The sequence below is a fragment of the Pseudophryne corroboree genome, chromosome 4 (genome assembly GCF_028390025.1).
Source record: "Pseudophryne corroboree isolate aPseCor3 chromosome 4, aPseCor3.hap2, whole genome shotgun sequence".
Lineage (NCBI taxonomy): Eukaryota > Metazoa > Chordata > Amphibia > Anura > Myobatrachidae > Pseudophryne > Pseudophryne corroboree.
The window spans coordinates 850244544-850272081 of NC_086447.1; the positions used below are offsets into that span (position 1 = coordinate 850244544).

A 27538-nucleotide genomic window follows, 5' to 3' on the forward strand; every position below is an offset into this window, starting at 1 on the left:
GCCTCGGCCAGGCGAGTGTCAGAATTGGCGGCTTTATCTCATAAAGCCATATCTGATTGTCCATTCGGACAGAGCAAAGCTGTGGACTCGTCCCCAGTTTCTCCCTAAGGTGGTGTCAGCGTTTCACCTGAACCAGCTTATTGTGGTACCTGCGGCTACTAGGGACTTGGAGGACTCCAAGTTGCTGGATGTTGTCAGGGCCCTGAAAATATAGTTTCCAGGTCGGCTGGAGTCAGGAAATCTGACTTGCTGTTTATCCTGTGTGCACCCAACAAGCTGGGTGCTCCTGCTTCTAAGCAGACTATTGCTCGTTGGATTTGTAGTACAATTCAGCTTGCACATTCTGTGGCAGGCTTGCCACAGCAAAAAAATATGTAAATGCCCATTCCACAAGGAAGGTGGGCTCATCTTGGGCGGCTGCCCGAGGGGTCTCGGCATTACAACTCTGCCGAGCAGCTACGTGGTCAGGGGAGAACACGTTTGTAAAATTCTACAAATTTGATACCCTGGCAAAAGAGGACCTGGAGTTCTCTCATTCGGTGCTGCAGAGTCATCCGCACTCTCCCGCCCGTTTGGGAGCTTTGGTATAATCCCCATGGTCCTTTCAGGAACCCCAGCATCCACTAGGACGATAGAGAAAATAAGAATTTACTTACCGATAATTCTATTTCTCGGAGTCCGTAGTGGATGCTGGGCGCCCATCCCAAGTGCGGATTATCTGCAATACTTGTACATAGTTATTGCTAACTAAATCGGGTTAGTGTTATTGTGAGCCATCTTTTCAGAGGCTCCCCTGTTATCATACTGTTAACTGGGTTCAGATCACAGGTTGTACAGTGTGATTGGTGTGGCTGGTATGAGTCTTACCCGGGATTCAAAATTCCTCCCTTATTGTGTACGCTCGTCCGGGCACAGTATCTAACTGGAGTCTGGAGGAGGGTCATAGGGGGAGGAGCCAGTGCACACCACCTGATCGGAAAGCTTTACTTTTGTGCCCTGTCTCCTGCGGAGCCGCTATTCCCCATGGTCCTTTCAGGAACCCCAGCATCCACTACGGACTCCGAGAAATAGAATTATCGGTAAGTAAATTCTTATTTTTAATAAGAACCCATATACTCTGCAGAGCAGCGAAGGTAAATTGGCTTGTGGATATAGCCAACACAATCCCACCTGATATAAACCAGATGTGAACTTTGCAAAAACTATAAAACTCCTTGCGCTAATATAATTAATTTGAGGCAACAGGACATGAACATACTCAATACATTAGTTCCTTTATGGTATTTTTTAATATCTATGAAATCAATCATATAAAACACAAAAAAAACATCACAAAATTGACTTAATTAATATGCGCATATATAAAAAAAAACCAATAAAAATAAAATAATAATTATAATATTAATTGAGCATAAGAGGTGGATCATATATCTATATTACTATAATTGACCACAGTGGACTAATCCAATATTTGTAAAGGTGCTGATGTCCTTAGTTTATTATATTCCTGAATAGGACAGTCCCGTTAGATATGCTTAAAAATCTCTTGAATTAGATATCATGTAGTGTAGTGTAGTATGGATAGAATTTTTTTTACCAGTTAATGGAATTATCCATATGCTCGCAGAAAGAGATATTCTTCACTTATGGGAGATATATCCTGGATCCAGGAGGATAAAGTCGAACACCCGGGGCTCGGTGCACCGTAAGCACCTGTTGAATACTATGGCTCCCGTTTTCCAACCACCGCAAGTGGCGTCCTCTGTCTCCCACTAGAATGACTCCGGTGAGCAATGCACACACCTTTTTGGCTTTAGGGAAAAGAACAGTCCGGCTCCTGGAGCTCAGCGCACCGCAGGCGCCTGTCAGCTGAGTATGCTCCCGTCCTCAAGCCGCCGCATATAGCGTCCTCCCTTCTCCCGACTGTCAGCCTCAAACGACAGCAATGCACATCAACAGGGACCAACAAAAGTTGTCAACTGGGTCACAATAGGGCACTTTCTCTGACGCATTTCGCTTCCAATTGAAGCTTCCTCATAGAGTCTATAGAGTCTATGAGGAAGCTTCAATTGGAAGCGAAACGCGTCAGAGAAAGTGCCCTATTGTGACCCAGTTGACAACCTTTGTTGGTCCCTGTTGATGTGCATTGCTGTCGTTTGAGGCTGACAGTCGGGAGAAGGGAGGACGATATATGCGGCGGCTTGAGGACGGGGGCATACTCAGCTGACAGGCGCCCGTGGTGCGCTGAGCTCCAGGAACCGGACTGTTCTTTTCCCTAAAGCCAAAAAGGTGTGTGCATTGCTCACCGGAGTCATTCTAGTGGGAGACGGAGGATGCCACTTGCGGTGGTTGGAAAACGGGAGCCATAGTATTCAACAGGTGCTTACGGTGCACCGAGCCCCGGGTGTTCGACTTTATCCTCCAGGATCCAGGATATATCTCCCATAAGTGAAGAATATCTCTTTCTGCGAGCATATGGATAATTCCATTAACTGGTAAAAAAATTCTATCCATACTACACTACATGATATCTAATTCAAGAGATTTTTAAGCATATCTAACGGGACTGTCCTATTCAGGAATATAATAAACTAAGGACATCAGCACCTTTACAAATATTGGATTAGTCCACTGTGGTCAATTATAGTAATATAGATATATGATCCACCTCTTATGCTCAATTAATATTATAATTATTATTTTATTTTTATTGGTTTTTTTTTATATATGCGCATATTATTTAAGTCAATTTTGTGATATTTTTTTGGTGTTTTATATGATTGATTTCATAGATATTAAAAAATACCATAAAGGAACTAATGTATTGAGTATGTTCATGTCCTGTTGCCTCAAATTAATTATATTAGCGCGAGGAGTTTTATAGTTTTTGTAAAAGGAAAGAACGCCAAACCTACTGTGACAAATGGAGGAGGCTTGGTTATGTTTGGGGCTGCTTTGCTGCCTCTGACAGCGGGTGCCTTAAATCCAAGGCAGCTGTGCAAATGCAATCTATAGTAATGTAGATGCAGTAGGCGTTGTTAAACACCTTCTTGCTGCATTTGTGATCCCAGCGCTGCGACCGCGTCACATCCTGGGATCAGCATCGTGCCCGCCATGTTCCTAGCTGACTGCCAGCTGAGTAAGCCTTAGCTTACTCAGGCTGGATGTCACAGGGTGGCTTGCAAGGCCAAGGAAACTGCGACTCGCGACCCAGTCCTTGGCCTCGCCACTCCCTGTCAATCAGGCAGAGACATTTGCAATACTGCGATGTGATCGCAGGACACATTCTGCACATACGCAGAAATGCTCCTGTGCATGCGCAGTTTCCCTATAGTCAGGAGACTGCGCTGAAGAACCCTATATTTGTACCAAACACACCCACACTAGGGTACATGTTTATCAGAAGCCAGTATATTTACCGGCATGTTTTTGGACTTTGTGGGAGGAAACCAGAGAAAGTTATTGGAAGCTCAAATGGGGTCTGGTCTCTAGGTCGACAAGACTTAGGTCGACAATGTCTAGGTCGACCAATATTGGTCGACAGTAAGTAGGTCGACATGTACTAGGTCGACATGAGAAAAAGTCAACATGAGTTTTTCACATTTTTTATTTTTTTTTATATTTTTTGAACTTTTTCATACTTTATGATCCACGTGAACTACAATTGGGAACGGTAACCTGTGGATTGTTTTTTTGCGCATGCTGTGACGGCTTACGGTCATTTGGTCGACAGTCATTAGGTTGACCACTATTGGTTTATGCATTAAGTCGACAGGGTCACTAGGTCGACACATACTAGGTCGACATGGAAAAAGGTCGACATGAGTTTTTCACATTTTTTTTTACATTTTATGACCTTTCTCTTACGTCCTAGAGGATGCTGGGGACTCCAAAAGGACCATGGGGGTATAGACGGGATCCGCAGGAGCTTGGGCACACTGAAAAGACTTAAACTGGGTGTGAACTGGCTCCTCCCTCTATGCCCCTCCTCCAGACACCAGTTAGACTTTGTGCCCAGGACTGACTGGACACTCACTAGGGGAGCTCTCCTGAGTTTCTCTAGAAAATACTTTTGTTAGGTTTTTTATTTTCAGGGAGACCTGCTGGCTACAGGCTCCCTGCATCGTGGGACTGAGGGGAGAGAAGCAGACCTACTTCTTCTTAGTTCAAGGGTTCTGCTTCTCGTCTACTGGACACCATTAGCTCCAGAGGGTTCGATCACTTGGTGCGCCTAGCTGCTTGTTCCCGGAGCCACACCGTCACCCCCTCACAGAAGCCAGAAGAAAGAAGTCGGGTGAGTATGCAGAAGGCAGAAGACTTCAGGACGGCAGAAGACTTCAGTAATGGAGGTACAGCGCAGCGGTGACGCTGCGCTCCATGTTCCCACACATTATCACTGACGAGCACTCACAAGGTACAGGGCGCTGGGCAGCATGTTACTGAGGTCTGAGGCCGGCAGAAGCCTTTTCGGTGCCGCGGCACCGCTTCACAGACCCCCGCCGGCATTTTTACTTTTTCAAATTTGGCGCGCTGAAGCCCGCCGGGAAGGGGCGGAGCTTCATCGCGCGGCTCACAGCGCCATCTTCTCCTTCAACACGCGGCTGAAGGAGACGCTGCCCGGGACCTCCACATCTCCTCACAAGTAACGGGGAGCTAATCGGGAGGGGGGGGGGGGGCCGCAGTGTGGTGCATTTTATTATTATTTAAGCAGCGCTGGGTACATATATCTTTTGACGGGATATATGGGCGCTGGGGTGTGAGCTGGCATACTCCCTCTGTGTCCTCTATCTGGGCTTCATTGTGGGCCTGTCACCTAACTGAGACGTTCTGTGTGTATCTGTGTGTCGGTACTACGTGTTGGCATGTCTGAGGCTGAATGTTATTCACCGGAGGAGGTTATTGGGGGAGCGGATGCGGGGCTAGATTTGGGCCTGTCGGCGCAGCCGACACCTGATTTACTCGCATTGCTTAGTACGATTAATACGAATGTAGCTTCTTTATCAAAGAGGTTGGATAAGTCGGAGTCACAGACACAGGTGTGGAAAAAGTCCATGGAGGAGGCTTTGTCTCAGGTGCAGACCACATCGGGGTCGCAAAAGCGGCCATTTAATCAAGTGGTAGATACTGATACCGACACGGACTCTGATTCCGAGGTCGATTTCACTGAGGCTGCTTTACATCCGCGATTAGTTAAGAGTATTCAGTACATGATTGTGGCTATAAAGGAGGTTTTACGCATTTCTGATGAACCTGCGGTACAGGAAACAAGGATTTGCTTGTTCAAGGGAAAAAAACCTGAGGTAAAGTTTCCCCCCTCTCATGAAATGAATACTCTTTGTGAAAAGGCTTGGGAGTCGCCGGACAAGAGGTGGCAGATTCCCAAGAGGATTTACATGGCGTATCCTTTCCCCTCTGATGATAGGGAAAAATGGGAGTCGTCTCTAAATGTTGACAAAGCTCTATCTCGTTTGTCTAAGAAAGTGGCGCTTCCGTCTCCTGACGCGGCAGCTCTCAAGGATCCGGCGGATCGCAAGCTGGAGACGTCTCTGAAGTCCGTTTTCGCTAATACGGGTGCATTGCTCAGACCTGCTGTCGCGTCGGTATGGGTGAGTAGTGCTATTGCTAAATGGGCTGAGAATTTAGCTAATGATATGGATAAACTTGATAAAGATAATGTTCTTTTGACTCTTGGTTATATCAAGGACGCTGCAGATTACCTGAAGGATGCGGCGAGGGATGTTTGTCTCTTGGGATCAAGAGCCAATGCCATGGCCATATCGGCCAGGAGGGCGTTGTGGATACATCAATGGAATGCTGATGCCGACTCCAAGAGGGCTATGGAAGCTTTACCCTTCAAAGGTACTGTCTTGTTTGGGGACGGCCTGGCGGACCTGGTCTCTACCGCGACTGCGGGTAAGTCCTCTTTTCTTCCCTATGTTCCCACACAACACAAAAAGGCACCACATCAGCAGATGCAGTCCTTTCGTCCCAATAAATACAGGCGTGGAAAAGGTTCGTCCTTCCTCGCATCAAAGGGTAGAGGAAAGGGAAGGAAGTCGCCTGCCGTGTCAGGCGCCCAGGACCAAAAGTCCTCCCCTGCCTCTACCAAGTCCACCGCATGACGCTGGGGCTTCTCTGGGGGAGTCCGGACTGGTGTCGCTGTCTGCGAATCTTCAGTCAGGTCTGGGTTCAATCAGACCTGGATCCTTGGGTCCTAGAGATTGTGTCTCAGGGATACAAGCTGGAGTTTTGGGAGGTGCCCCCTCACCGGTTTTTCATTTCGGCCTTACCAGTGTCTCTTCCGGACAGGGAGGTGGTGCTGGCAGCGATACAAAAATTATGTCATCAGAGGGTCATTGTTCCCGTTCCCCCGTCCCAACGGGGGATGGGGTTCTACTCGAGCCTCTTTGTTGTACCGAAACCGGACGGTTCGGTCAGACCGATTCTGAATCTAAAATCCCTCAATCCATACTTGAAAGTGTTCAAGTTCAAGATGGAATCTCTTCGAGCTGTGATTGCCAGCCTGGAAGGGGGGGATTTTATGGCGTCAGTCGACATAAAGGATGCCTACTTACACGTCCCGATATATCCTGCGCATTAGGCCTTCCTCAGGTTTGCGGTACAGGATTCTCATTACCAATTTCAGACGTTGCCGTTTGGGCTTTCCACGGCCCTGAGGATTTTCACCAAGGTCATGGCAGAAATGATGGTTCTCCTGCGCAAGCAAGGGGTTACAATTATCCCGTACTTGGACGATCTCCTGATAAAGGCGAGGTCCAAGGAACGCTTGCTGAGAAGTGTAAATTTGTCGCTGTCGGTTCTGCGACAGCACGGTTGGGTGCTAAATTTGCCAAAATTTCAGTTGATTCCGACCACTCGGCTGCCTTTTCTGGGCATGATTCTGGACACGGAATTACGGAAAGTATTTCTTCCAGAATAAAAAGCTCTGGAACTGCAGACGATGGTCAGGGAACTTCTGAGGCCGACGAGTGTGTCAATCCATCACTGTACTCGGGTAGTGGGAAAAATGGTTGCGGCGTACGAAGCCATTCCGTTTGGCAGGTTTCATGCCCGGGTGTTTCAGTGGGACTTGCTGAGCAAATGGTCCGGGTCTCACCTGCACTTGCACCGGAAGATAAGTCTATCTTCCAGAGCCAGAATTTCTCTCCTGTGGTGGCTACAAGGTTCTCACCTCCTAGGGGTACGCCGGTTCGGTATCCAAGATTGGGTGCTTCTGACAACAGATGCAAGTCTCCGGGGCTGGGGCACAGTCACCCAAGGAAGAAACTTCCAGGGGAAATGGTCGCTCCAGGAAGCGTGTCTCCACATAAATGTTCTCGAGTTAAGAGCCATTTACAACGGCCTGCTACAAGCAAGAAGCCTTCTTCAGGGTCGACCTGTCCTGGTACAGTCAGACAATATCACAGCGGTGGCACATATAAACCGTCAAGGCGGAACAAGGAGCAGAGCAGCAATGGCGGAGGCCACAAGAATCCTTCGCTGGGCGGAGCAACACGTGAGCGCCTTGTCAGCAGTCTTCCTGCCGGGAGTGGACAACTGGGAAGCAGATTTCCTCAGCAGACACGATCTCCATCCGGGAGAGTGGGCTCTTCACCAAGAGGCATTTGCAGAGGTGACGATGTGTTGGGGAATTCCGTTGATAGACATGATGGCGTCTTGTCTCAACAAGAAGCTCCCGAGGTATTGTTCCAGGTCAAGGGACCCCCAAGCCAGTGCAGTGGACGCCCTGGTGTCTCCGTGGGTGTTCCAGTCGGTGTATGTGTTCCCTCCACTTCCTCTCATTCCAAAGGTACTGGGGATCATTCGACGAGCAAGGGTTCAAGCGATTCTCGTCGTTCCAGATTGGCCAAGAAGGGCCTGGTACCCGGATCTTCAGGAATTACTGGTGGAAGATCCTTGGCCACTTCCTCTAAGAGAGGACCTGTTGTTGCAGGGTCCATGCGTGTTTCCAGACTTACCGCGGCTACATTTGACGGCATGGAAGTTGAGCGCCAGATCTTAGCTCGTAAGGGTATTCCCGGGGAGGTCATTCCCACTCTCATTAAGGCTAGGAAGGAGGTTACGGCGAAACATTATCACCGTATTTGGAGAAAGTATGTGGCCTGGTGTGAGTCTAAAATGGTTCCTGCGGAAGATTTTCACCTGGGTCGCTTTCTCCACTTTTTGCAGGCAGGGGTAGATGCAGGCCTGAAATTAGGCTCCATCAAGGTGCAGATTTCGGCTTTGTCTATTTTCTTTCAAAAAGAATTAGCTATCCTCCCAGAGGTGCAGACTTTTGTGAAGGGAGTAATGCATATCAATCCTCCGTTTGGGCCTCCTGTAGCTCCATGGGATCTTGATGTGGTCTTACAGTTTCTTATGTCTTCCTGGTTTGAACCTTTGCGTAAGGTTGAGTTGAAATTTCTCACTTGGAAGGTAGTCATGCTGTTGGCACTGGCGTCTGCTAGACGAGTGTCAGAGTTGGCGGCCTTATCTCATAAGAGCCCGTACTTGATTTTTCATTCGGATAGGGCGGAATTGAGGACTCGTCACCAATTTCTGCCGAAGGTGGTTTCTTCATTTCACTTTAATCAACCTATTGTGGTGCCGGTGGCTACGGATGCTGTGGCGGTTCCAAAGTCTCTGGATGTGGTGAGAGCTTTGAAGATATACATCACCAGAATGGCTGTTTCCAGGAAAACTGAGGCGCTGTTTGTCCTGTATGCTTCCAACAAGATTGGTCATCCTACTTCAAAACAGACTATTGCACGCTGGATTTGTAGTACGATTCAGCAGGCTCATTCTTCGGCCGGGCTACCAGTGCCGAAGTCAGTAAAAGCCCATACTACCAGAAAAGTGGGCTCAACTTGGGCGGCTGCCCGAGGCGTCTCGGCTTTACAGTTTTGCCGAGCAGCTACTTGGTCGGGGTCAAACACTTTTGCTAAGTTCTATAAGTTTGATACCCTGGCTGATGAGGACCTTGCGTTTGCTCAGTCGGTGCTGCAGAGTCGTCCGCACTCTCCCGCCCGGTCTGGAGCTTTGGTATAAACTCCATGGTCCTTTTGGAGTCCCCAGCATCCTCTAGGACAGTGGTGGCCAAACAGTCGATCGCGATCGACTGGTCGATCGCGGACATGCGACCAGTCGATCGCGATACGCCGCCCAGCCACCCGAAGCCGCGCCTCTCCTGCCCTCCGCTCCCGCTCTGTCTCCTCACAGTCTGACGGCCGAGTGTATAGCTCAAATCAGGTGCCGGTTCGTTAGCCAATGAGAGCTCGCGGACCGGCACCTGATTTGAGCCATACACGCTGCCGTCAGACTGAGGAGGCAGAACGGGAGCAGCAGGCAGGAGAGGCGCGCGCTGCGCTCACCACACACCAACGGTGAGCTGTTCTATAATCTATACATGTCTGGCACTGGGGGAATATCTGGCTCTGCAGACACATGGCACTGTGGGGGCATATCTGGTACTGTTGGGGCATATCTGGCACTGTGGGGCATGTCTGGCACTGTGGGGTCATGTGTGGCACTGGGGGCATATCTGGCTCTGCGGGCACATGGCACTGTGGGGGCATATCTGGCACTGGGGGCATATCTGGCACTGTGGGGCATGTCTGGCACTGTGGGGTCATGTGTGGCACTGGGGGAATATCTGGCTCTGCGGGCACATAGCACTGTGGGGGCATATCTGGCACTGGGGGCATATCTGGCACTGGGGCATGTCTGGCACTGCGGGGTCATGTGTGGCACTGGGGGCATATCTGGCTCTGTGGGCACATGGCACTGTGGGGGCATGTCTGGCACTGTGGGGTCATGTGTGGCACTGGGGGAATATCTGTCTCTGCGGGCACATGGCACTGTGGGGGCATATCTGGCACTGTGGGGCATATCTGGCACTGTGGGGCATGTCTGGCACTGTGGGGTCATGTTTGGCACTGGGGGCATATCCGGCTCTGCGGGCACATGGCACTGTGGGGGCATGTGTGGCACTGTGGGGTCATGTGTGGCACTGGGGGAATATCTGGCTCTGCGGGCACATGGCACTGTGGGGGCATATATGGCACTGGGGGCATATCTGGCACTGTGGGGCATGTCTGGCACTGTGGGGTCATGTGTGGCACTGGGGGCATATCTGGCTCTGCGGGCACATGGCACTGTGGGGGCATGTCTGGCACTGTGGGGTCATGTGTGGCACTGGGGGAATATCTGGCTCTGCGGGCACATGGCACTGTGGGGGCATATCTGGCACTGGGGGCATATCTGGCACTGTGGGGCATGTCTGGCACTGTGGGGTCATGTGTGGCACTGGGGGCATATCTGGCTCTGCGGGCACATGGCACTGTGGGGGCATGTCTGGCACTGTGGGGTCATGTGTGGCACTGGGGGAATATCTGGCTCTGCGGGCACATGGCACTGTGGGGGCATATCTGGCACTGGGGGCATATCTGGCACTGTGGGGCATGTCTGGCACTGTGGGGTCATGTGTGGCACTGGGGGCATATCTGGCTCTGCGGGCACATGGCACTGTGGGGGCATATCTGGTACTGTGGGGGCATGTCTGGCACTGTGGGGTCATGTGTGGCACTGGGGGAATATCTGGCTCTGCGGGCACATGGCACTGTGGGGGCATATCTGGCACTGGGGGCATATCTGGCACTGTGGGGGCATGTCTGGCACTGTGGGGTCGTGTGTGGCACTGGGGGCATATCTGTCTCTGCGGGCACATGACACTGTGGGGGCATGTCTGGCACTGTGGGGTCATGTGTGGCACTGGGGGAATATCTGGCACTGCGGGCACATGGCACTGTGGGGGCATATCTGGCACTGTGGGGGCATATCTGTAATCTGGCGCTGTGGGGGCATATCTGTATCTGGCACTGTGGGGTCATATGTGGCACTGGGCATATCTGGCTCTGTGGGCACATGGCACTGTGGGGGCATATCTGTATCTGGCAGTGTGGGGGCATATCTGGCACTGTGGGGTCATATGTGGCACTGGGCATATCTGGCTCTGCGGGCACATGGCACTGTGGGGGCATATCTGGCACTGTGGGCACATGGCACTGTGGGGGCATGTGTATCTGGCACTGTGGGGGCATATCTGGCACTGTGGGGGCATGTGTATCTGGCACTGGGGGCATATGTGTTTGAGGTTTTTACCTGTGGGGGCCAATGTGTTATTTTGCGTGAGGTAGTCATTACACTCTGCGCAGCAAGGCTACGTCCCTTTTTTTTTGTTATACCACGCCCATTTTTAGTTATAGCACGCCCACTTTTTGTTATGCCACGCCCCTTTTTTTGCGCGCGCGCCTGTGGCGCGCGCTATTATTCCTCCTAGGTAGATCACAAAAGCTTTTTAGCTTTCACAGTAGATCACCGACTCCAAAAGTCTGGCCACCCCTGCTCTAGGACGTAAGAGAAAATAGGATTTTAGTACCTACCGGTAAATCCTTTTCTCCTAGCCCGTAGAGGATGCTGGGCGCCCGTCCCGGTGCGGACTGTTCTTGCAGTGTATTCTTGCTGGTTAAATTAGTTTATACACGGGTTGTGTATTTATTGTTTTCAGCTTGTTGCTGTTGTTAATTCATACTGTTATCTGGTTTACTGTTACTCCGGTTGTACGGTGTGTTTGTGGTGTGAGCTGGTATGTTTGTAGCCCTTAGTTAAACAGAAATCCTTTCCTCGAAATGTCCGTCTCTCCTGGGCACAGTTCCTATAACTGGGGTCTGGAGGAGGGGCATAGAGGGAGGAGTCAGTTCACACCCAGTTTAAGTCTTTTCAGTGTACCCAAGCTCCTGCGGATCCCGTCTATACCCCCATGGTCATTTTTTGAGTCCCCAGCATCCTCTACGGACTAGGAGAAAAGGATTTACCGGTTGGTACTAAAATCCTATTTTTTTCATACTTTACAATCCACGTGGACTACAATTGGGAACGGTAACCTGTGCTGAGTGCAGCGGTAGCGGAGTGAGGCACCTTGCCCGCAGCATGCGAGGGGACACGGTGCACTAATTGGGGTTCCCGGTCACTCTACAAAGAAAACAACACTAATTTTTTTTTAAAAAAAACTCATGTCGACCTTTTTTCATGTCGACCTAGCGTCCCTGTCGACCTAGAACCCATGTCGTCCTACTTACTATCAACCAATAGTGGTCGACCTAAGACTAGTCTATCTAACATACCACACCCGCTCAAATAGACAAATTCTGCAAAGACAGAGCCTTATTGGGAATCAGACGTAAAACCCCCAGTGCTGGGAGTGTTTTGGGTTCCATTGTCGTCTGGTCCACTGTGAGTACTACACCTGCTACAAACCTCCCACCAGCTGACACTAGCATTCCTTCCCCAGAATCCTGTAGCAAATACGTTATACTGCATCCATCTCTACATATTCCACTAAACAAGCACAGTGGCTAAATGAGAGTAGAGTTAGAGTGTATGCAATAAAGGAACAAATACACAGCACGTGACTTGCTCCTATCTGAGAGATGCAGGATAAGCGTCTGGAGAAGTGAGATTTCCAGACATCACCATATGCTGGAGGAGAGTGTGAGACAGATAAGTCCTGAGCAGTTAATCATTGTGATATTGTCACATAAAGTGTTACTTAGTTATTGCTATTATCTGAAAGCACACTCTGCGACTGCAATTATAGTTCCACACTCTTCAGCTGTCTCTCTCAGGAGCTCAGAAAACATTTCATTGTCTCGACCAAGTCAGTGCCTCTTTGTTACTGTTATCTCCATACTTAAAGATAAATGTCTGCTCTTCCTATGAAATGGTTAGTAGTGCTGGGAAATGTCCTTGTGTCTGCTACGCATTTACTTTTACACCTTACTAACAGTATGATTTCCCACCCCCAACAGCCAGGTCCAGGTCATACGTAAAATCCAAAACATTTGAAGGTGAATCTGCTCTGCATCTTGCTGCAAAGTCTGGCGGCGCCCCCTGCTCCGAGATCCTTCTGCGAGCCGGCGCCAATCCCAACGAGGTCACTAACGACCTAACAACACCGCTATTCTTAGGTAAGAGATTTAAGAACATAGAATTCCAACGTTTTTTATAAGGAAAATGTTCAGTACGTCGGAAGAGAATAATGCAACGTTTCGCCAATAATAATGAGCAATGTGTGCACCTAGCACGTCATGAACGTTTTGGGTAGGACTTCCCTTTATTTAATACTAATTACTAACCTGTCAACATAACAGTGATGGGATACGGCCGTTAGGTCGACACAGCTTAGGTCGACAGTCATTAGGTCGACATGGTCAATAGGTCGAAGCGAAGCACCTTGCCCGAAGCATGGTGAAGGGACACGGTGCACTAATTGGGGTTCCCCATCACTTTACAAAGAAAATGACGCCAAAAACAGTCAAAAACCCATGTTGACCTTTTCACCTGTTGACTTACTACAGGTCGAGCTATTGTCCATGTCGACCTAATGCATGTCGACCTTCCGTGGTCGACCTAATGACTGTCAACCTAAGTTGTGTCTATCCAACGACCCATACCCACAGTGATGTCAGTGCCGGCAGGTGTGCACGCCCAAACGGAGCAACACTTGACTTGACCCCTTGGGTGCCATCTAGTGGCCGCCGGCACGCAAAACACTTGAATTCCCCCTGTAGAGGTGAGGAGCAGCGTTAGCCTTTTATTATATAGGATGGAATAAACTGTGCTTATTACGAGATATGGGATATCTGAATGTCTTCAACCTTACAAATATAGAATATGGGGGTTGATATAGCACAGCACAAGATCTATTAGGAGAGGGAGGTGGTAAATGTTGTCATGTATTATTTGACCTCACGTATACTGGGCCTAATTCAGGGTTGATTGCAAAACAACATTTTCCTCTAAGCCATGTGCACTGCAGGTGGGGCAGATATAACATGTGCAGAGAGAGTTAGATTTGGGTGGGTTATTTTGTTTCTGTGCAGGGTAAATACTGGCTGCTTTATTTTTACACTGCAATTTAGATTTCAGTTTGAACACACCACAACCAAATCTAACTCCCTCTGCACATGTTATATCGTCCCCACTTGCAGTGCACATGGTTTTGCCCATTAGAGGAAAAGTTTGTTTTACGCTCGACCTTGAATTAGGCCCAATGTCATTTATACTGATATTGCATTTCTCCTACACATTAGCATCTTTGCTTCATTATTACAGGAACAGTACATTCATACCTACACCATTTACCACTGTATTCCCCCAATATATCCCGTGCTGCTCTATATCAACCCCCATATTCAGAACTCCTCTTTGGTTGGTGTATAAAGCAGATATATTCTGTAACAATATATTTGATTAATTTATGAAATCGCTCTTTGGGCCTGATTCAGCATTTCAAGCAAAGCAAAAAAAGCACACAACTGGGCAAAACCATGTTGCATTGCAAATGGGACTGATAGAACATGTGTAGAGAGATTTAGATTTGGTTGGGTAATTTTTTTTTTTGTGCAGTGTAAATACTGTCTGATTTCACGTGTATCCCACAAATACTGGCTGCTTTATTTTTATACTGCAATTTAGAGTTCAGTTTGAACAAACCCCATCCAAATCAAACTCTCTGCACATGTTACATCTGCCCCACCTGCACTGCAACATGGTTTTGCCCAGTTGTGTGCTTTTTGGCTTTGCTTGCAACTCTGAATCAGGCCCTTTTTTTTAGATCTGGTGTCAGATGCATTGAGATCAATGTATAAACACACTTGGGTACATTTTAAGCCATCCGATTATAGCGCTTTTTTGTAGTTAAGTTGAGATAATGAATGTAATATCTGATCAGACGCTATGGGTAATACCATACAGCCAATACAATCACTTTCACAAGTATTCCCTTCTGTATCCTCAAAACCTGCTTTTGTTTCATTGTGCCTAGACCAGACATAAATATACAGTACATTACACTGATTGTCATACTCCACAACTGGCCATGTCACATTGATGTTCTGCCCTGCACTAGTCCTTGCCACAACACAACTACTCCGCCGCATAATGGGCCTAAATCAGACCTGATCGCTGCTGTGTGTTTTCGCACAGCAGCCGATCAGGTCTGAACAGCGCATGCGCAGGCGCCGCAGTACGCCGGCACGTGCCAGACAGCCGACGGCTGTCTCGGCCCTGCGATCGCCTCTGCCTGTTTGACAGGCAGAGGCGGGAGGTGGCGGGCCAGTGGCGTTTGGTAGGCGGCATTTAGTGGGGCGGCGTTTAGGGGGCGCGGTCCGGGTAACGCAGGCGTGCCCGAACCGTTGGGTGGGGGGGAGGCGGGCCGCGGCAGCTGCATGACTTCACACGCAGCCGCTGCGACCCTCACAGCGACGAGTAGCTCCTGCCAGCGCGCAGGAACTGCGCTGGCAGAGAGCTGCTCCTAAAGTACAAAAGCATCGCCACTGTGCGATGCTTTTGTACTGGTGTGTGTGTGTGTGTGTGTGTGGGGGGGGGGGGGTTGGGCCTCACATGCAGGGCGGATAAGCCCTGTGCTGGGCATCCCCCCCCCCCCCCCCACCCTGCATATCTGTGTGACTGATCGTAGATGTGCTGAATTTAGCACATCTACGATCAGGACTGAATTAAGCCCAATAATCACAATAGTCCTACAACCGGCCGACCAAATGACTGTTTTGAACAAATATCGTTCAGTGTATACAACTGAATGATGATTGATCACAGCCTGAAAACAAGTGATAAACAGTTTGGAATGTGGGTGTTTTTATCAGACCTGCCCGATCCTCGCGACTGCCGTTTCATCCAACTATTATCCTGCGGTCGCTCTTCTCCTGCTCCGTTTCTGCTGCTCCTGTCGTGCACAGTATGTCCAACCTACAGGCTTCTGTTTCCTTGTGGGGTAGCACAACCTACAGTCTCCTGTTTCCTTGTGGGGTAGCACAACCTACAGTCTCCTGTTTCCTTGTGGGCGTAGCACAACCTACAGTCTCCTGTTTCCTTGTGGGCGTAGCACAACCTACAGTCTCCTGTTTCCTTGTGGGGTAGCACAACCTACAGTCTCCTGTTTCCTTGTGGGCGTAGCACAACCTACAGTCTCCTGTTTCCTTGTGGGGTAGCACAACCTACAGTCTCCTGTTTCCTTGTGGGCGTAGCACAACCTACAGTCTCCTGTTTCCTTGTGGGCGTAGCACAACCTACAGTCTCCTGTTTCCTTGTGGGCGTAGCACAACCTACAGTCTCCTATTTCCTTGTGGGCGTAGCACAACCTACAGTCTCCTGTTTCTTTGTGGGCGTAGCACAACCTACAGTCTCCTGTTTCCTTGTGGGCGTAGCACAACCTACAGTCTCCTGTTTCCTTGTGTGCGTAGCACAACCTACAGTCTCCTGTTTCCTTGTTGGGTAGCACAACCTAAAGTCTCCTGTTTCCTTGTGGGCGTATCACAACCTACAGTCTCCTGTTTCCTTGTGAGCGTAGCACAACCTACAGTCTCCTGTTTCCTTGTGGGGTAGCACAACCTACAGTCTCCTGTTTCTTTGTGGGCGTAGCACAACCTACAGTCTCCTGTTTCCTTGTGGGCATAGCACAACATACAGTCTCCTGTTTCCTTGTGGGCGTAGCACAACCTACAGTCTCCTGTTTCCTTGTGGGGTAGCACAACCTACAGTCTCCTGTTTCCTTGTGGGCGTAGCACAACCTACAGTCTCCTGTTTCCTTGTGGGCGTAGCACAACCTACAGTCTCCTGTTTCCTTGTGAGCGTAGCACAACCTACAGTCTCCTGTTTCCTTGTGGGCGTAGCACTACCTACAGTCTCCTGATTCCTTGTGGGCGCAGCACAACCTACAGTCTCCTGTTTCCTTGTGGGGTAGCACAACCTACAGTCTCCTGTTTCCTTGTGGGCATAGCACAACCTACAGTCTCCTGTTTCCTTGTGGGGTAGCACAACCTACAGTCTCCTGTTTCCTTGTGGGCATAGCACAACCTACAGTCTCCTGTTTCCTTGTGGGCGTAGCACAACCTACAGTCTCCTGTTTCCTTGTGGGGTAGCACAACCTACAGTCTTCTGTTTCATTGTGAGCGTAGCACAACCTACAGTCTCCTGTTTCCTTGTGGGCGTTGCACAACCTACAGTCTCCTGTTTCTTGTGGGCGTAGCACAACCTACAGTCTCCTGTTTCCTTGTGAGCGTAGCACAACCTACAGTCTCCTGTTTCCTTGTGGGCGTAGCACTACCTACAGTCTCCTAATTCCTTGTGGGCGCAGCACAACCTACAGTCTCCTGTTTCCTTGTGGGGTAGCACAACCTACAGTCTCCTGTTTCCTTGTGGGCATAGCACAACCTACAGTCTCCTGTTTCCTTGTGGGGTAGCACAACCTACAGTCTCCTGTTTCCTTGTGGGCATAGCACAACCTACAGTCTCCTGTTTCCTTGTGGGCGTAGCACAACCTACAGTCTCCTGTTTCCTTGTGGGCGTAGCACAACCTACAGTCTTCTGTTTCCTTGTGAGCGTAGCACAACCTACAGTCTCCTGTTTCCTTGTGGGCGTTGCACAACCTACAGTCTCCTGTTTCTTGTGGGCGTAGCACAACCTACAGTCTCCTGTTTCCTTGTGAGCGTAGCACAACCTACAGTCTCCTGTTTCCTTGTGAGCGTAGCACAACTTACAGTCTCCTGTTTCCTTGTGAACATAGCACAACCTACAGTCTCCTGTTTCCTTGTGGGCGTAGTACAACCTACAGTCTCCTGTTTCCTTGTGAGCGTAGCACAACCTACAGTCTCCTGTTTCCTTGTGGGCGTAGCACAACCTACAGTCTCCTGTTTCCTTGTGGGCGTAGCACAACCTACAGTCTCCTGTTTCCTTGTGGGCGTAGCACAACCTACAGTCTCCTGTTTCCTTGTGGGCGCAGCACAACCTACAGTCTCCTGTTTCCTTGTGGGCGCAGCACAACCTACAGTCTCCTGTTTCCTTGTGGGCGTAGCACAACCTACAGTCTCCTGTTTCCTTGTGGGCGTAGCACAACCTACAGTCTCCTGTTTCCTTGTGGGCGTAGCACAACCTACAGTCTCCTGTTTCCTTGTGGGCGTAGCACAACCTACAGTCTCCTGTTTCCTTGTGGGCGCAGCACAACCTACAGTCTCCTGTTTCCTTGTGGGCGTAGCACAACCTACAGTCTCCTGTTTCCTTGTGGGCGCAGCACAACCTACAGTCTCCTGTTTCCTTGTGGGCGTAGCACAACCTACAGTCTCCTGTTTCCTTGTGGGCGTAGCACAACCTACAGCCTCCTGTTTCCTTGTGGGCATAGCACAACCTACAGTCTCCTGTTTCCTTGTGGGCGTAGCACAACCTACAGTCTCCTGTTTCCTTGTGGGCATAGCACAACCTACAGTCTCCTGTTTCCTTGTGGGCGCCACACACATGAACAAGGCTGATAACAATGGCTCATGGAGGAAATATAAAATGAAGTTATGTGAAGTGCAGAAAAGGACGTCCGTCTGTTAAATGGTGTTCTTTGCCAGCATACTTGGTAACTCCCCACTCTGTACATCTTTTCATATTTCCATTAATGAATTACATCTGTAGAAACAAATTAAGGATTTAGAGTAAAAGACACTGGGAGAGGGTGCATGGTAGCAGAGGGACCAGAAGGTGTATCTGACTGGTAGCATCCTGTGTGACCAGGTCAGGTAAGGCACTTGCTGTCGTGGTCGGATCTGATGCCACCATGCCAGGCAAGTGGTTCAAATTAGGATGTGCAGTCCAGCCCCCCCTCCCACACCTTCTTCCTGGACTAGCACCACACCCACAAGCCCTTAGGTGCTTTTAATTAGTACGGGTCTTTGCATATGTTGTCTACATATTAGAATGGGCAGTATGATAGATAAGACCTGGATACATGTAAATAATATGTCAGTATTATGGATGTTAGGAACCCACCTGATGAGGTCACCTGGCCGTGGTGCAGTAGTTGGGCTCACACTTTTGGCCTAAATTGTGCTAAGAACCTCAGTTTTACTTCATGCTGATTTGTAGAGCATATTATAATTGTTCTGATTACCATTGTTCTTAGTGCTTGGAGTGTGTACCTGCTCTTTCTTTTTATCTGTGTGGCACTACAAGTCTCAGCAAGGTAGCAACTCCTATGTTTAAAATTAGGGTGTGCAGTCCAGCTCTCCCCTAAAACTCAGTTCTTAGATAATTTCCTTACAATTTTGCACAGTGTACGTGTTTAAAAGAAACAAACAAAACCCCCTAATAGTGAATTTTCTGGGCACAGCCTGCACTTTTCACGCAGATGCCTTTACTTGCGCTTAGCGTAACATGCTGATATGTTTCTTTCTGCGAGCAGCTTCCTTCCTGTATCATAGCTCCTCTTCCCCGTAAGTGCCCCAGGGACAAAGGATCTGAGTGATAGAAGCCGTCTGGGAGTGCGATTAGATCAGGTTCTTCCATACAGAATCAGTTCATCCGGAATGAGCGAAGGCTGCGCTGGGAAAACACAGCCCTAGACTAAGCACATTCTTCCACACAAAATCCGTCAGTAATTTGTTTGTGTATTTCAAGTTTTTCCTTTCTCAAGCCTGCGTCTTTCTTCATGGAAAATATGCCCTGATCTGTCTCCCCTAAATCGTCACCTACACAATGGGTGAGATTCAAATGATATATCACGCCCAATTTCCTTTCTAAAATGATCTCCGTTATCGCGCATATTGCGCCCATAGTAATCAGGTTTAGCTGTGTAAAGGGTTGTTGGATGCCTCGCTACTCCGGGGGTAGCGAGCTGAAATAATAATACAACGTCCCTGAGGGCAGAAACAGAACGGGTGTGTAAAGGGGTGAAAAAAATTGAATCCCGCCCAATGTGTCCGTGACCACTGATGATGCATTATAAGCTTTATATGGAATACATATGTAATTTCGGTGGGGGGGGGAGATGTCGGCTGTCAGTATTCCGACAGCGGCATCCCGTCTGCCAGAATGCCAGCAGCAGGCGAGCTTTACAAGTCCCCTTGCGTGCTCGCCACGCTGTGGGCTCAGTGGCTGGCTGCGCTCGCCACATGATCTATTCCCACTCTGTGGGAATAGGCCCTGTGAGATGGTATTCCGGCTGTCGGCATTGTCGGCTGCCGGGATTCCGGCGCCTGTATCCTGACCGCCGGGATCCCGACAGCCATCAAATTGATTGCTTCCCCTTGATATATTAGTAGAAGTGCAAAACAGTTTTGATCAATTGTGTCCTGTTCATCAGCTCCTCGGTCTGATTCTGTAAGGTTTAGGGAGGAATTCAATTAGATACGGGGCTTAAGGGAGAATTCAATAAGCTGCAGGGTTTACCCCACAGCTAATTCATTGGGCTGCCTGATTTAATTAGCTGCGGGATCCCCATGCGGTAAGAGGCAGGATGTTTCCTTGCAGCCTCTAGAGCTGCTAGGAAAAATCCACATTAAATGCACCCCTCTGCATTTATCAAGCGGGGACCCCATTAGATTCTGCATCTCGCCCACCAGAATGCCAGCAGTGGGGTGAGTGGTATGAGGCCCCTTGCGGGCCTCGAGTGGGAATAGCCCGTGTGAGCCGGTATTCCGGCTGGCGGGATTTTAGCGTTGGTATCCTGCCCGACGGGATCCCGACAGCAGGCAACTTGATTGCATCCCATAGGTATTTATTATTGGTGCTGTGTTCCTGTTGCCTGATATAAAGGACAGAATTGTGTCATTGCTTAGCAGCGTAGGTTGGGTCATGTTCTATATTATTACCCAGCAGCAGCAGCAGCAACAACCACAATATACTGCAATAAGCATTGCTGATAACAGCAGAGCCCTGTCTCACTCCATACAGATGTGCCCTTCCACATCTTTGCTGCAGTCACATCAAACAGCCTCTCTTGGCACGCCAAGTCATGTGACAATCTTGTAGCGTCGCTTCTTTTTTGCAGAAAATGCATCTTAGTCGCATTGTAGCACAACTAAGATGCACGAGGAGACTGTGCCGATTAATGTGATATATGACACATGTATATCTGTGTGCGTCTGAGTCTCTGAATCTGTATGCGAAGTGCTACAATGCAGCAGCCGCAGCTTTTTTTCAGTACAAGTTCTGTGCTCCGTATACAGACTCAGTCACACACAATATACAAGTGTCATATATCACATTAATCAGCACAGTCTCCTTGTGCGTTCTCAGCGCAAAAAAGATACTCCACATTTGCCGAGATGCACCGGACCTGGCGACCAACTCACACCAGGTATCTCGTTCTGCATGGTGTGCTGAGGCTAGGTGTATGAGGACACATCTGTATGTTGGTGGTGATGGTGGTAGAAGAATCTGTCCATTAATGATGTGACCTTGTGAGATCGGCTTGTCAGATAAGACTTCAGTCGCTTGAGTTCTGTACAGTCCAGACAAACTTTAAGCGCTTTATTAACATGTCATACAGGGAACACTGCAGAAAGATCAGGAAGGATTATGATGGAACAGATCCCTTGTATGTAGTCATCCTTACGTCGTTCTGTATGGGAATCCGTGCCGTATCCATACACTGGAAACACATCATAGATGATGTGTGATGAGAGTCAGGCTTCCAATACAGTCTCATGGACTGCTGGGCCGACGTGGCCAACACAAAGTAATAGTGGCGCTGTAGGGCTTAGGCCTAGGTCACTAGTGGCTGGGCAGAGCTAATAGATGTCTTTACGGCTTCTGTGGTCATCTATATTAGCAGCTGGCCATGAGGCGGGGGATTTCATAGTCACCCGGCTGGAACTGTCCCTACAACGTAAACTGTAAACTCCTCATATTTGTACCCAGTGCAAGAGAGCTGAGCAGATCTGTTAGTCATAATCCTCACTTCACTATCCTGCCTTTTACATTCTCACATTGCGACAACGCACCCAAATGTCACTACAGGTACAACATCCGGCACCTGATTGTCCGACAGCGCATTTTAATCCGGAGACATCAGGTGCTGGGGGGAATTATGCTGCATGAGTGGGGGGAGTCAGGCTGCGGGAGGGCTATGTCAGGCTGTAGGGTAGAGTTAGGCCGCTGGGGAGTCATGCTGCGGGAGGGCTCAGTCAGGCTGTAGGATAGAGTTAGGCTGCGGGGGAGTCAGGTTGCGGGAGGGCTCAGTCAGGCTGTAGGGTAGAGTTAGGCCGCTGGGGAGTCAGGCTGCGGGAGGGCTCAGTCAGGCTGTAGGATAGAGTTAGGCTGCGGGGGAGTCAGGCTGCGGGATGGTTCAGTCAGGCTGTAGGGTAGAGTTAGGCTGCGGGAGGGCTCAGTCAGGCTGTGAGAGGACTCAGTCCGGCTGTGGGGTAGAGTTAGGCTGCGAGGGAATCAGTCTGCGGGTGGGCTCAGTCAGGCTGTAGGGTAGAGTTAGGCTGCGGGAGGGCTCAGTTAGTCTATAGGATAGAGTTAGGCTGTGGGGGAGTCAGGATGCGGGAGGGCTCATTCAAGCTGTAGGGTAGAGTTAGGCTGCGGGAGGGCTCAGTCAGGCTGTGGGGTAGAATTAGGCTGCGGGGGTATCAGGCTGCGGGTGGGCTCAGTCAGGCTGTAAGGTAGAGTTAGGCTGCGGGGGAGTCAGGCTGTGGGAGGGCTCAGTCAGGCTGTAGGGTAGAGTTAGGCTGCAGGGGACTCAGGCTGCGGGAGGGCTCAGTCTGGCTGAGGGGTAGAGTTAGGCTGCGGGGGTAGTCAGGATGCTGGAGGTTTAGGTGCTGCAGGAGATCCGGCCAGTAGCTCTTCCCACAAGATGCTTATGCGCACCCCACATAAGCTGTAATCTTTAGTAACTAATTGCGCGTAGTTCATATGTATATGTCTGACTCACATGTTAGTGGCTTATATAGTTCTAATTATTAGTGACACCTGTTCTGGTAGTAGAGTAACTCAATGTTCCTGCAAGGATCAGGAGGAGTACAGGCAACAGGCCTGCACCAGTGCGCATGGACTTTGGGCCTGATTCAGAGATATACTCTAATGCATTTGTATGCATGGAAATATGCTAATGCTGCAGCTGCCTGGAAATGGATTGAGACACCCGGCAGTGGTCTTGCAATTATCATCAGCATCTGTGTACAAACATACAGCGGCAACCGCAGACCCTCCGATAATTAATCATCTGAGGCCAGATGGGCACTGGAACTGAGACGCTGATGCCATGTTTTCTGCGTATGAAATCGCAGATTGAGGGTGAAACACGCTCCGAAAACGGTCGCGTCACTACTGAGATTAATCTGCTACTCTCTTTTACTTCCCCCAAACAGTCCCCGCAATCGGATGCAGTGCGACCGCAATGAATGCGCTGTCAGCCAATAATCACTCAGCTGCATACATCTCTGAATCAGGCCCTGAATCTGGTCGTTGGCCAGAGGTGGGAAAAGTTTTTCCCATGGGCAATATATTGTTACTTTTTGCATATCAGTTTAATCAGCAGAATCTGCTCGTGCATCCAATTGCATTACATTGCTGTATTTTCGTGAAAAAAAAATCACAAAAGAAGGCGCTCAGCGCTACCGAGTCACACGGCACTCACGTATTATGTGTAACGTGACTTATAGCGCACAGAGCAAAGATGTAAGAGGACACATCTGTACAGCAACTTAAAGATCATTCGTGTCCTATTTCGTGACTCTAGCGTAGCCTCCTGTAATGTAGCTGGCAAGTGGGAGGTGCCGGTTGTCTTTCGTTTGCCGTCTGCAGGAGATCTCCCTGGACCTAAAGTCCACTAAACCCTAAGCAGCACTTACGTTTAAAGATTGCCGCAATATTCCCCAGCTTAAATGGCCAAGATGTACAACCGCTGCAGTCGCCCATCCACACTGCATTTGTGGCATGAAATCTATTACAATTTCAGAATCAATGATCTGGTAAACCACGCAGTACTTTTAAAAGCGTGTGACCTTTTACGGGTTTCTAGAGCCTTGCTCACAAAACACAAATCTACATTATTGATGGCAGCGCTTCTGCCATGTTCTGCTCTCTCTCTCTCTCTCTCAGTGGCTGCGCTGGTATAGAGCAATAAATGTCCTGTGCAGACTGGGATTGTAGTATTGTCTCTACCGTCAACTTTCTATTACTGCACGATTTGTAACAATAACATGAAAGTCTAGTGATAAATATACTGTGTCACAGCTTGTGTTCTCTGGGTTGCTGGTGCCGAGGGATGGGGCGGAGGGCTGGGGAAGTTTTCTGCATGAATCTAGTGCAATGATCCAGTTTAGTTGGAGCCAGTAAATAGAGTATTTGCTTTGTCAGATTGTTGGTGCTGATTCCCAGAGTCATGAATGCAAGTATTGGAACAGATTTGTTTTTCTGCAAGGTACATTGAAAAGGAAAGACACTCCTTTATGGGGGCACTCTTTTATGAAATAAGTTAATGCATTAAAAATTTAAAATATTACTTTTATTGTACCTATCTATCGATCTATCTATCTATCTATCTATCTATCTATCTATCTATCTATCTATCTATCTATCTATCTATCTATCTATCTATCTATCTATCTATCTATCTATCTATCTATCTATCCTAGTTACCAGCCCGTCAAAATGACGGAACAACATAACAGTAATCTCAGTGCTGGGAGCTGTGTGCGCCTGAACGGAGGAACACTTGAATTGCTCCTTTGGGGCACCACCTAGTGGCCGCCAGCACTCAAAACACGTGAATTCCCACAGAGATGAGGAGCAGTGTTAGCCTTCTTTATATAGGATTTATAACGCATCCAAAACCAAAACTCTTGAGGGTCTGCGCACATCTCTAATAATAAAGAATCCAGTCTTGTGGGAGGGATCCTGGCAGTGGAAACACCGATGCCGGAATCCTGACAATACTCAGAATGCCGACGCCAGGATCCTGACACTACTCGGAATGCAGACGCCGGGATCCTGACACTACTTGGAATGCCGGCGCCGGGATCCCGACATTTATCACTATCCCGGTGCCAGGATACTGAACGATGCTTACACGGCCCGCCGCAGAGGTAAGCTACCAGGAGGGAGGTTAGGTTTAGGCTGTTGGGGGAGGGTTAGGGTTAGTCTGCGGGGGTGGGGGGAGGGTTAGTCATCCCAGGGCAGGTTAGGGTTAGGCTGTAGGAGAGGGAGGGTTAGGGTTAGTCATCCCAGGGCGGGTTAGGATGTAGGAGAGGAAGGGTTAGTCATCCCAGGGCGGGTTAGGATGTAGGAGAGGGTGGATTAGGGTTAGTCATCCCAGGGCGGGCTAGGGTTAGGATATAGGAGAGAGAGGGTTAGGGGTTAGTCATCCCAGGGCGGGTTAGGATATAGGAGAGGGAGGGTTAGGGTTAGTCATCCCAGGGCGGGTTAGGGTTAGGATGTAGGAGAGGAAGGGTTAGTCATCCCAGGGCGGGTTAGGATGTAGGAGAGGGTGGATTAGGGTTAGTCATCCCAGGGCGGGCTAGGGTTAGGATATGGGAGAGAGAGGGTTAGGGGTTAGTCATCCCAGGGTGGGTTAGGATGTAGGAGAGGGTGGATTAGGGTTAGTCATCCCAGGGCGGGCTAGAGTTAGGATATAGGAGAGAGAGGGTTAGGGGTTAGTCATCCCAGGGCGGGTTAGGATGCAGGGAAGGGAGGGTTAGGGTTAGTCATCCCAAGGCGGGCTAGGGTTAGGATGCACGTAAGGGAGGGTTAGGGTTAGTCATCCCAGGGTGGGTTAGGGTTAGGATGCAGGGAAGGGAGGGTTAGGGTTAGTCATCCCAGGGCGGGTTTGGGTTAGGATGTAGGAGAGGGAGGGTTAGGTTCAGGCTGCGGGGAAGGGGGAGTTATGGTTAGGCACTAAGGGGGATGGGGTTGGGGTTAGGTTGTGGGGGGAGGGCGGTTATGTATAGGCTGTTGGAAAGGTGGGTTAGGCTTAGGGGGGTTAGGGATCAGGGTCAGCTCTCTAAATTAACCTATGTCTGTATTTTAATCATAGGGATGCCCCTGTCAGTATTTTGACAGCCAGCATTCCAACCGTTGGGATCCTGATACCAACGCTTGTGGGGCACTAGTAGTAATTATGGGTGTAGTAACTATGTGGCTGTAGTAATTATGGGTCTCATTCAGAGATGGGCGCCTCCTGATTGCATTGAAAATCCAAGTGCAGCGTCCTAAGACGCAGCAACAAATCATCTGAGAGACCATCGTTCATAACCCTGAGGTTATTTAGATGGCCCTTGCAGCTCTGTTGCTGAGGCCAGAAATATGCAGACCCTGGCCTCAACACTTTCAGACTGACCAACTCTGCCCAATCCCCACCCCCAATTAGGCTACAGCGTAGGGGGCACATCGTGTGAAGACGTTGGACCCGTTCTGCACATGCACAAGCACCCCACCATCAGAGATGTATGCAAATCATCAGATTTGCGTACATCTCTGAAGATGCCCTATGGAAATTCAAGGCAAAAAATGATTATACACTAATAAAAATCGTCCGACATCGACGGCGATTTTAAAATCGTTTTAAAAACAACTGTTAGTAAATGTGCCATTTAGGCCCTAGAACACGACGTTGCTTTCTTTAGTAAATATAATGCTTAAGGGGGTCATTCTGAGTTGATCGCTCGCTAGCAGTTTTTAGCAGCTGTGCAAACGCATAGTCGCCGCCCACGGGGGAGTGTATTTTCGCTTTGCAGGAATGTGAACGCCTGTGCAGCAGAGCGCCTGCAAACACATTTTGTGCAAAACAAGACCAGCCCTGTAGTTACTTATCCTGTGCGATGATTGCTGCGACGAGTGACACGGTTAGATACCCGCCCAGCAAACGCCCGGCCACGCCTGCGTTTTTCCAAACACTCCCAGAAAACGGTCAGTTGCCACCTAGAAACTCCCACTTCCTCTCAATCTTCTTGCGACCGCCAGTGCGACTCAAAGCGTCGCTAGAACCTGTGCAAAACCACGATGCTCGTTGTACCCGTACATCGCGCGTGCGCATTGCGGTGCATACGCATGCGCAGATTTGCCATTTTCTCTATCGTCCTAAGTGGATGCTGGGGTTCCTGAAAGGACCATGGGGAATAGCGGCTCCGCAGGAGACAGGGCACAAAAAAGTAAAGCTTTTACCAGATCAGGTGGTGTGCACTGGCTCCTCCCCCTATGACCCTCCTCCAGACTCCAGTTAGATTTTTGTGCCCGGCCGAGAAGGGTGCAATCTAGGTGGCTCTCCTAAAGAGCTGCTTAGAGAAAGTTTAGCTAGGTTTTTTTATGTTACAGTGATTCCTGCTGGCAACAGGATCACTGCAGCGAGGGACTGAGGGGAGAAGGAGTCAACTCACCTGCGTGCAGGATGGATTGGCTTCTTGGCTACTGGACATCAAGCTCCAGAGGGACGATCACAGGTACAGCCTGGATGGTCACCGGAGCCGCGCCGCCGGCCCCCTTGCAGATGCTGAAGACAGAAGAGGTCCAGAATCGGCGGCTGAAGACTCCTGCAGTCTTCTAAAGGTAGCGCACAGCACTGCAGCTGTGCGCCATTTTCCTCTCAGCACACTTCACACAACAGTCACTGAGGGTGCAGAGCGCTGGGGGGGGCGCTCTGAGAGGCAAATAAAAACCTTATTAGAGGCAAAAAATACCTCACATATAGCCCACAGAGGCTATA

At 49.4% G+C, this 27538-nt stretch overlaps 1 protein-coding gene across 1 annotated transcript in view; it reads left to right on the forward strand.

The window, feature by feature from the left end:
• Window positions 1-27538, forward strand: part of ASB3 (ankyrin repeat and SOCS box containing 3) — a 404212-nt gene that overhangs the window by 45417 nt on the left and 331257 nt on the right. The window contains exon 3 of the mRNA XM_063918655.1: window positions 12867-13025. Coding sequence (XP_063774725.1) covers window positions 12867-13025 — 159 coding nt within the window. The remainder of the gene's footprint in view (window positions 1-12866; window positions 13026-27538) is intronic.